General features: G+C 40.4%; 1 protein-coding gene across 1 annotated transcript in view; it reads right to left on the bottom strand.

Moving 5' to 3' along the window:
• The window catches only part of POC1A (POC1 centriolar protein A), a 57,350-nt gene that overhangs the window by 39,554 nt on the left and 6,747 nt on the right, over positions 1–11,049 (bottom strand). The window contains exons 4-7 of the mRNA XM_009995838.1: positions 8,453–8,624; positions 7,042–7,221; positions 5,823–5,930; positions 3,634–3,749 (exon numbers count right to left, since the gene is read on the bottom strand). Of these exons, the coding sequence (XP_009994140.1) occupies positions 3,634–3,749; positions 5,823–5,930; positions 7,042–7,221; positions 8,453–8,624 (576 nt within the window). The remainder of the gene's footprint in view (positions 1–3,633; positions 3,750–5,822; positions 5,931–7,041; positions 7,222–8,452; positions 8,625–11,049) is intronic.

Below are 11,049 nucleotides of genomic sequence, written 5' to 3'. Positions count from 1 at the left end.
TGATATATCCTCCAATTTACAGATAATGAATAAAGTATTTCCAGTGTCACCAAAAACCTTTTCATACTGGAAAGGACTCACACAGACTGGCTGTGTAAGCAGTTGCAGCTACTGTGCCAAGGAGCTCTTCGCTGTTGTAAGCTCAAAGAAAAACTCCATGTCCCTTCTGCCAGACCAGCTCATGCCTATGCCTCTCACTAGACCATTCAGGAGTCTTCTCCAAAAACTTGCCAACACTTTCTGCAACGTCTCTTAATTTCATGTTGTAAACAATAAACCCAGGGCACCACCAGGTGCCATCTCCTCCTGTCTTGTTGCTACAAGGTTATTTTTCCATTAGCCAAGCCCTAGAAAAATAATGGGTACTTAAAGGACCTACACTGCGGGGGCAATTACTAAAATTGAGTTGTGTTCAGAGTGGCTGAACATAACTGTCTCAAGTTTGGCAATGCTACTTTTATGTAATTAGTGAATGCAACCTCTTAGTAACCATCAGTCAGAAGATAAATTAGAATGGTCTTGACACTGCCGCAGTCACCAGTTGACCCATCCATCCAGCCCCAGCTGAACTGTGTAAAAATACCAGCTGATCTTTTTAAAATAGCAATTTTTTAATAAAAGGTTAGAACTGTTTCCATAAACTTGTAGAAGTTTCCCCACCACAATTTTGCACAGGAAAAATGTCAGGTAATAAACATTGTTCATTTAGTAAATGCAACCAGAGCATACTTTGCTAAAAAAACCACACACACCATACAAAAGGTTTTGCAGTTTGCTCTCTACTTCCTACTTTCATTTACAAAACTCAAAGGTGGAACAAGTCCTGGCAGCAAGAGCCAAAACTGCTAGAAGACTCATCAACTTTGGAAAACAACTCAATTTCACACGCAAAAATCTGTGGCAGAGCTACTTATGTATTAACTCCTCGATGCAACTCAATCTTTGGAACATCTTCCATTGAAACCAGGCAGCACAAGCAGCTAGTGAGGAACAGTCGCCCTCTAGTGGAACTGCGATGGCAGCTTCACTTTCCAAGTGCCACAAAACTAGACCAGATCTAGCCAAAGGCATATGCGAAAACCCTCAGGAGAGCAGGAGTTCCAAGCACATCTTCCAGAACATGTTACAAATGCATCAGTTTCCAGCCACATCTGCATTAAGTGACCAAACACAGTTACCAGTGCAATTTTAGGTTTTTCTTTGGCTTTTATCACTATTCCTAGATCAAAGTTTAATACACAATTGGAATTTACATCATAGCTGATTAAAAATAAATCAGCAAAAGATTGCTTCAATAGCAAGGGTGTCAGACTAAATTGCCATTCAACAGGGGTGGAATTCTGGGGAAATATATAACTCCAAGAGAAAAAAATAAACCTGACAGCCAAACTAAACAACATTACATGTGGACAATTTAATAGCAGTACATGGAAAGCAGGAAGAGATGATTTCTGAGCCAAGTTATACTGTGGCTGGAAACATGCACTGCAGATCTTGCCACTGTTGAAAAGCTGATAAAGTCGGTTGAAGAACAATCCAAAACTGCTCAAGTATTTAAACATACTACCTAGTTTAGTAACAAGATTTCAGAAAGGTATTTCCAGGTTTTGACAGGGGTCACAAGTTAACAATGCTTATTACACAAGAAGCATATTTCAGTATTTATTGTTGTAACTGAAGCAGCCCAGTACTGATGAATTGGAACAACAGTCCTCAAAAGGTTTGATTTCTATTAGATTTTGTTAACTATCAGAGAACTGGAAATGATTGTGAGTCTGTAAGAATAACTGAAGAAATAAAAAAATCAATCACATTATATGAGAGTTCAAGGAGCTCAGGCACATTTACAGTTGTAAAATAGTTCAAAGAGTGCTTAATTTGACTACACAGGGAGAATACACTTGAGAGGAGGATCCCACATTTAGAGGGCAGGAATAAAACACAATCCAGGAGCAGGAAGTTAATACTAAAAATAAGGAACATGTTCCAATGTTGGTGGTGTCACTCTCAGTGCTTAATAGTCCAATGAGGTTATAAAAATGGTGTTTCCATCTATATGCCAAGAGCAAAAGGACAGCTCTCTAAATACAGCAGAAATAAGAAAGCATTCCAAAGCCCATAGACTGTTCCTACTCTATAGCAATTTCTTTTTGGGGAACTTTTTTTACTTTTTTTATAGAACCCAAAGGACTTTCAAAACCTTAGTATCTTCACTGCAGACAATCTGCAGTTGCTTCAAGATGAGTAATGCCCAATTGCTCTTATCTACCAGAAGAGGCCTAGTCTTTCAAAGGCTGCTGTGAAGGAAGACAGACAGAAAAACTCTGCTCTTTAAACATTATTACGTTTTCTCTGCCTTTATATTTCAAGGGAAACTGGAGAACTTGCATTGCTGGCCTGAAAATTCTTTCATTGCCTTGTCAGTTAAGAGATACATGGTCAAAAGCACTTTAAAAAAAACAATTATAGTTACATAAAGCCAGGAGGACCAACAGCTTTAATTCAGAACTCAGTTTTTGTCTCTTAACTGCAAAGTTAGCAGGAATTAACTGCAAGCTATTTTACTACTCTTTTTCTGCTTGGCATTCAGCTGCAAAGCTGCTGCAGGAGTAACTGACAGTGTATGATGTGGATGGCAGACAGAATAACACACCAGGCTCCAGCCTGGTGCCTGCTTCAGTAGGATGCCAAAAGCAGTCTTCATGAGAAGCTAACAAAATTAAGTTTAATAAGCTATCTGAACCAGAAATTATGCTTGAGAATGTATAGATTTACAAAATAATATGACAGCCCTAAATATAATAGTAAAGGAAGAAAAAAAACACATTTAGGCTCAAGCAACTAACAAGCACAAAACAGTATGATCAAGCTCAAACAAGTTTGCAGGGCTGGGAAAGGACTTTTTCCTGTCCAGTTCTACCAAATGGCAGCACTGACCAGTTTGACAAGACCTGTCCATGGGAGGACAGGCCACTTTTGAGGTAAGGGTTAAAAAATAGAATTATTATGTAGGTTCCTAACTATGAAAACTAGTTACTCCAAGGACAAGCCAACCTGGACAAGACATACCAAGTTCAAGGCTAATTCTGAAAGCTGAGAACCAAAGGAGATACTGGAGAAGGAACTGTAAACATGGATCATGGTAGAGATTTGAAATTGGTTGAGACACTTGATTTTCCTCTTTTGTGAGCTTTTCCTCATTTTCCTCATGAAGGACTTGACCTTTTGTTTTGCTGGAATGCATCTGATTCCTCTCCTGTAGGCTTACTTGGAAGCAAAGGCCACATCCTTTTTACTGCATATCCCCTCAAGAACAGTGAATGAGCTAAGTGGCATGGCAGATAACATCTATGCACACCTGCAACATGGGAAAGTTTCAATGTTGCTTTTTGACCTTTTTTGATGGTGGCAAGAGGAGAAATTGGAACTGTTATTTCTTGCCAATATATGAGAATTGGTCTTGAAGCACAAAGTAAATCATAATGTTTGGTGGGAAATAGAAAAAAAGGCTTCCACTGGCAGGCCTAACCCAGCCTTTCTGGAAGATCAGCAGGTGATAGAGAAACAATCTTTGGATTTCAGAGCAATTCATATAAATACGTGGAAAGTTCTGACTTTAGGATCTTAACTTGCCTTGATAATGTTGAAGGAGTCTATTCATCCTAACATCCCACACCTTCACTGTGTTGTCTGCACCAGCTGCAGCAATGCAGGTACCACTGGGATGAAATTCCACATGATTCACAAACCTGTAAATTGCAGTAAAATCCAACTGTTTACATTCAGCTCTTGCTAAAGATCAAAAAGGTCTTTTCAAGAGGGGAAGATACATTATGGTGCATCGAACATTACAGAAAGGAGGAGATAACCTGAAAATTCAAATTGCTGAATTTCTGTCAAGACTTTGCTTATAACCCCAAGCAGACTGCAGGATTTTATCCAAGTGTGCCAGCTTCAATGTTTTACATTACAGATGTAGGAGCTGTGGACAAAAGTCTCCCACAACCTGATGGATCTGACTGTCACAACATTTTCAAGTGTCCACTTCATGTTTGCGTAACACACATTTCCTATGAAATTAACTGGATTTCTAGAGCAGCATGTACAAGACTAAACAGATCTATTTCTTCTATAGTCTTACATATTTTTAAGATGGAACTTCCTGAATTTGTGTCTGAAGCACATGTTGCCACTTACAAGATAGCAAGGCTCAGACTAAATTTCTTTTTGGATTTATATGCAATTAATTTTTATCTTGAACACACAAGTACAATAAAACCTTCAGTGAAGAGCATCTTTTAATTCCTCACCCAATCCATGCAAGAAATTGGATAAAATAACCCTTTGAGCATCCCTGTAACAGTTCATGAGATTCAATACTTAGCATCTTATAACAACAGATGAGGAAGCAGAGATATTTCAACTGGTTATTTGGACAAAGTATATTCTTAAAAGCACTGGAAAAAATAACTGTCTGAATTTGTCTTAATATCATTGTATATTACCTGGAAAAAACAACTTTGTACTTAAAAATTCAGTGTAGCAAGAAAATAGGAAGACTCCAGTCTCAGCTCTCTTTAGACTTTTGTGTTTCTAGACAAAGAAACTTCTGCTGTGGCTCAATACTCTTCATGAAGAAAAGTCCAGTTCAACAACTGTCTTTCTGAATAGAGTATTTTATGGAATAACTGTGTTATTCAAATACTTGAGGATGAAACAAAGCACCCAAGCACCAATCTGCCAGTACACTTCTGCTCTTTTAGTTCACTTCAATCAGAGCAAAAGGCTTAACAGAACTAGAAGAACAAAAAAAGAATTTAAGCACCTCCAGAAATAATAAAGGATAAAGAAACTAAGGCTTGATGTGACAGATGAAATATAATCTCAAGGTTCCAAACTGGACAAGTCATAAGAAGATCTAAGCTACTCCAAGAGCTCTTGCATCTCATCCTCTGCTGACTGTTTTGTAATAGCCACTAATGATTTCTGAAGAGGTAGAAATTATTGCCAGGATAAGGGCCTCTGACTGCAGTCACAAAACTAGGGGTACATTTACCAGGTATCCTCATAGGGGTGGACCTGCTGAAAACCAGTTCCAAGGAGAAGGATCTGGGAGTGCTGGTAGACAGTAAGTTATCCATGAGCCAGCAATGTGCCCTGGCCACTAAGAAGGCCAATGGAATCCTGGGATGCATAAGGAAGAGTGTGGCTGGCACATTGAGAGAGGTCATTCTCCCCTTCTACTCTGCCCTGGTGAAGCCAAATCTGGAATACTACATCCAGTTCTGGGCTCCCCTATTCAAGAGAGACAGGGAACTACTGGAGAGAGTCCAGCAGAGGGCAACGAAGATAACTGAGGGATTGGAGCATCTCCCTGATGAAGAAAGGCTGGGTGGGACTCTCTAGCCTGGAGAAGAGAAGGCAGAGAGGAGACTTTATTAATGCCTACAAGTATCTAAAGGATGGGTGCCAGGAGGATGGAGCCAGACTCTTTTCAGCAGTTCCCAGTGACCCGATGAGGGACAATGGGCACAAGCTGGAACATGGGAAGTTCCATTTAAATACGAGGAAAAACTTCTTTACAGTGAGGGTGACAAGAGCCCTGGAACAGGCTGCCCAGGGAGGTTGTGGAGCCAACTTCTCTGGAGATTAAATTAAAGACCTGCCAGGATGCAGCCCTGAGTCATGTGCTCCAAGGGATCCTGCTTTAGCAGGGGAGTTGGACTAGATGATCTCTAGAGGGCCCTCCCAACTCTGACAATCCTGTGATTCATTTCAGCAATCACAAAAAGGCTGGTCCTCAAGTATCCCCGGGTACTCACCCCCCATTCTCACAGAAGGAATGTATACATTCTCTGCTGGTTTTATCCCACAGTTTGACAGTTTTATCATCGCTGGCTGACACTATTAATCGCCCGTCAGGAGAGAACCTAAGACAAAAGATACAGCAATTAGGAAATGCCCCCAAACAAAAGGTGTATGGCATCAACTGGATTTGGCCACCTGTCAAGGTGTACTGGTAATACTCATTCAAGTCATATCAGCATCAGTGAGACTTAAAATCCAACCACCATAATTTGAGGGAGAAAAAATAAACCTTAGGTCCTCACAGTATCTCTAATTCCCCAAGCACATAACATAATCAACAGAAATGTCTTCAGTCTGACTTCAGATCTGTTCTACTTGCTTCAATTTTGAGTGTATCTCAAGTTGTCTCTTTACCCTGATTCAAAACAATTCCTCCCTTTGCCACAAGCATTTGGAGAAATAAAATTACTCCCAAGGTAACAGTTGCAGCAGAAGCTGCTTCATCCCTTAAGTGCCTTAGAAGGATGTATTAAGCTTGTATCTTAAAATTTCATACACGAGATCAATCTTTCTTCAGAGGCAGACATTTTACAAGATCAGGACTTGAGTATCTAACTAAAGATCATCATCATCACCCATACTGGAAAAACACTTCTTCTGCTCTATGGCAGGCATTTATAGCACTACCAGTCACTGCCACCACCACATTCAAGAACTACTTCAACTTTTCATTTACAGAGAGATTGTGGCTTTATCCTAAATACATATATACACATGAAAACTCCTCAGAACGACTGAGAAGAACAACTGAAGACCAAATCCAAGACAGTTATCAGAAAATAATGTTTTTAGTATGGCAGCATTTGCAGCATTTTGGAAGGAGCTCAGGCGATCATTTTTAACTAGAGGCATGACAAGTCTAGAAGTAACTAAGCTGAAATAACAATTATAAACCTCTCATTTTGCTTTTGTTTGCAACTTCAAGATGCAAAAGTCTCCATAGCAGGCAAAAGCAAATCACTTAGAAAAGTCTTTTGACAAAGATCACTGAAGAAACCCAAAGTGGGTTCAAAACTATGAGCCAAGGGACCTCTCTACAGGTCAACAACATATTTCAGTCAGTAGACACTCTTGAATCATCCTGCACAGAGGTGTGTTACACACGACAGTGATGTTCAGTCTCTGCTCTGAGTAATAAATCCCCATCTCTAGTTGTCAGAAAGTTAAACTTACCTGGCACAGCGAACCCAGTTTATGTGTTGACTAAGTGAGAACAGAAACTTCTGCCTGTGAACTGTCCACACTTTGACTGTTTTGTCATCAGAAGCTGTAACTAAGGACTGGCCATCGTTGGAGAAATGAACGCTTCTTACAGTTGCTGTATGAGCCTTGAACACAGTAGATTCTCCTTTGCTATACAGAAGGAAAAAAAAAATACTTCAAAATGGCACAACAGGACAGCAAAGACGTTATGTACCTGAAAATACAAAGTTTCTGCATGCTGAGAAGTGCTATTAGTCACCACTTCTATAAGAAACCCCTATCTTACATGAGGAAGAAAATGTTGACCAACCCCAAATAAAGTCATGCTTCATGAGCTATACAGATTATGTAGCTAAAACCAGTTGTTCAACACTGGTTTCCTATAAAGGGGCAAAAATACTGCTGTTAATTTGTGCAACCATTTAAAATAGCATTGTTGGAAACACCAATATAAAAGAAGATGCTGAGATTCTGTTACAACCTCCTTTTCTACAAGGCAGGTGAGAAGGGAGGTGAAGTATCTTCACAGTTCATCTAGACAGAGCCAAGCAGGCAACTACCTCACAGCTATTCCTGGAATGGCCCCTACTCCAGCTGAACGCTTCCAGTACAGCCTCAAACCCGAAATAACATGGCTGAATTCTATGTGTCTGGTGTGAGGCATTGAGCAAGCTACCAGTAACACAGCCAGGCAAGACAAAATACAAGGTATTTACAGATAAATACATGAGACATTCTTCTGGCAAATGAAGACAGGGCACCTTTATAGACCAAAGTGCAAGATATTTAGAGACCCAACAGGCATACGGAATCTTGGTCCAAAATACACCTCCAGCATCTTGTGTGTTAAAATAAGCTCAATACTCACAGACAGAAGAGAACAACAGAAAGACAGGGTGGCTTGCTACCTCCTCCATTAGAATTTAACAGGATAACAGTTTGGGGACTACAATAAGTATGCAAGCTACTAACTTCTACCCTGCTCACAGAACAGGTATCTCCATCACTAAACCCCACCTTGTGTTTCACTATCTTGTGTAACACTGACAGAGACACAAAGGATCAGTTTACTGGGAACAAACACAAACTGGGGGAGGAAGGGGAAGAAAAATCCTACAGTTCACCACTGATGTCACACATTAGTGACATCAACACAGAAAGTTAACACCGACTTTAAACTTTGCAAAGGATTTTAGTTTTTTTCCAATGCAATTTCAAGACCAAATTACCTCTCCTCTGTCAGAGCTGCCACATCAAATGGTTCTTCTTTCCTTCAAATAGATCACAGTCTCATGGCTGGAGAACCACTATCAAGAAGCAAGGAGAAACCCAATCCACAGTTAAAACACAAAAAGAGAGAGAGAAGGGAATAGATACTTACACATTGGGAATCCACAAACGGACTGTTTTGTCTCTAGAGCCTGAAGCCACCAAGTGACCAGAAGGTGAAAACTGCACACACATCACTGCATCTTTGTGGCCCACAAAGCGATAGGCTCTCGTCTGAGGTCTCATACTCCAGATCATCAAGCACGAATCCATTGAGCCACTTGCTAAAATAAAAAAACCAAGCAAGGCAAAACTTGCATTCATTCTCCTCCAATTACACCGAAACTGCATTTCACACCCAATTCACCACCACAGCTACCAGCAATCTCAAGCACATTGTCCTTGAAGTTTCACCAATGTGTATTTCATACATATATATTAATATATATACATATAAACTGAATATTTCATTTGTAATTCGAAGTCATACATTGGTTGAACTGACAATCCTACTTCCAAGTCAGTTCATGCAACACCTGCAGAGGCAAAACCCAAGTTGCAAAACTTTTTCCAAGTAAATACATGCTAAGAAAACACATGGAAAGTCTGGGGATGAAGGTTCTCTAATCACTTTTTCATTGGGAAGCAGAGGCAGCTATCAGCTGCAGCAGGCTAAACACCAACTAACACTACAGATTAAGCACCTGTGTGTTGGTGACTTAAAGACAGCCCAGCTGCATCTCCCACCAACACCTTGCTGCAAAACATTTATCAAAGCCAGCTCAGCAGTTCTTAATCTGTATTAAAAAAGCAGGCTTGCAACACAACTAGAGCAGCATTCAGCTTGCTATCAGCAGAAGGGGTCAGCAGGGCTTGATAGTAGTTAGGAGATGCTTTAAGGAACTATGGCTGGAGATGGGGTCCCTCCATCTACTCACACCCACTTTTCCACTCATGCCTACTTCTATACTCACTTGTGGGAATAAAAAAAACAATGAACCAACAACCACCACAACCTGCCTTTACTCTTGAATTCCTAAGAAAGGGGTGGAAGAAGGCAAAGGCATGCTCTAAAATGAAGAAAGAAGGGAAAGGGCTGGAAGCGGAGCCCAGAGAGCAAACACTCTGCTTATGGGAAGGCAGCCAGCCCCAAGGCCAGATGCTGCTTTTCAAGACCTCCCTCAGCAGCAAGAGCAAAGGGTCACTTATGTAGAAGGCAGAACTCAGATGCCCAACAGCCACTGTGAGCACCACAGACAACTCACTTCCATGACACTGAATTTCATATGAGCTACATCCCCCTCCGTGCCTAACAGGAGCAGTATCAGTTCCTGCCAGGAAAACTAGGCAACAGGTTTCCCAAACACAAGAGTGAATTCCACTTCAGACTACAACGTCCTGGCTCAGGTCCCATTACCAGCTCCTTGCTGGGAAGGCTGAAGATCTGCCTGTCCCCTAAAGCCCATCACATTGTGCCAGGTCTGCAGCACTGGGGCTCTGGTTGATTTGTAAAAGAGCAAACAAGGGTCTAGAGCAACTTACAGTCTCTAACAATGACAGTAAAAATAACCCCTTCAAATAAATTTTAATGCCCAAATAACAGAAAACTTTGTATATTTTCCACAGACAAATACAGAACATACACATCTTAGCCTGCCAACAAACCCAAACTGCATCTGTATCTCTCTACCCGAGTGCCAAGTGAGGCATATCTCCAGGGAGATCTTAAGATGCTCCTAGAAAAAAAAGAAAATATCAGTTTGATGGTAGATTCTGACATGGCAGTATCATAATTACAAGATGATTTCACTTAATTAGTGTTATGGCAAGATACCAAGTAGCTTTTGCTGGAAATGTCCTATTTTACAGTCATTTCAATACAAGAATAAGTCATCTCTTTTCCTGCTACCTGATATGGGATTAATTCATACCAGATTCAGAGGATCATTCACTAAGCATGCCCCTTAAGGGGAAACAAAAAACCTTACATATTTGTCAGTTCAGTTGTTTTTGTTTGGTTTTTTATCTCACAGAGGCAACACCTTTCCTTAGTGATATAAAAATTTAAGGGGAGACAACTGTGTCCAAGTAGATTGAGCACAGGGGCCAGTGTCAAGAGATTTGAACGTTAGTCACAACTACACTAAGTCATTGTCTGGCAAGGGTATTCAGCTGCAATATCCACAGGGCTGATGTTAAAAAATGTAAGGAAAATACTGCTCTGACATCTTAATTAAACACTTTAGTATGATACTGCTTATATTTGACCTGCTGGCCACAACTATTACCATTAATGGACTGGGCAAGCAAACTAGTGGAATAAAAAGATCAAGTCCAGTAGGTTTTGAAAGGTAAAAGTGGTGAACAAGAACGTAAGAATCTCATAAGAGTCACTTACACAACTGACCCAACAGAATCAGGAAAAAAAATAATTCCTAGAACTTGTTCCCTTTCTTACTTCATTTACTAGAAATATTGACTGTAACACTTTCATGGTCTAGATGGAGGCAAAAGTCCCTGGTACCACTTCTGAAAGCAATGCTAAATTACATTCAGAGCACCCTTGCAAGACAAGAGACCAGTCCCTGGATCAAGTTTTAGGGAAGCACAAACAGAATCATGGACACAGAGCAGAGTGAACTCTTGCTCTGCAATCAAAAATGCAGGAAGTGGAAAAGAAAAGACAGCAGAAAACAAAAACAGCAGGGA

Source organism: Chaetura pelagica, unplaced genomic scaffold (assembly GCF_000747805.2).
Source record: "Chaetura pelagica isolate M959 unplaced genomic scaffold, ChaPel_1.0 scaffold114, whole genome shotgun sequence".
Classification (NCBI taxonomy): Eukaryota; Metazoa; Chordata; class Aves; order Apodiformes; family Apodidae; genus Chaetura; species Chaetura pelagica.
This window is presented reverse-complemented; position numbering and strand designations above follow the sequence as displayed.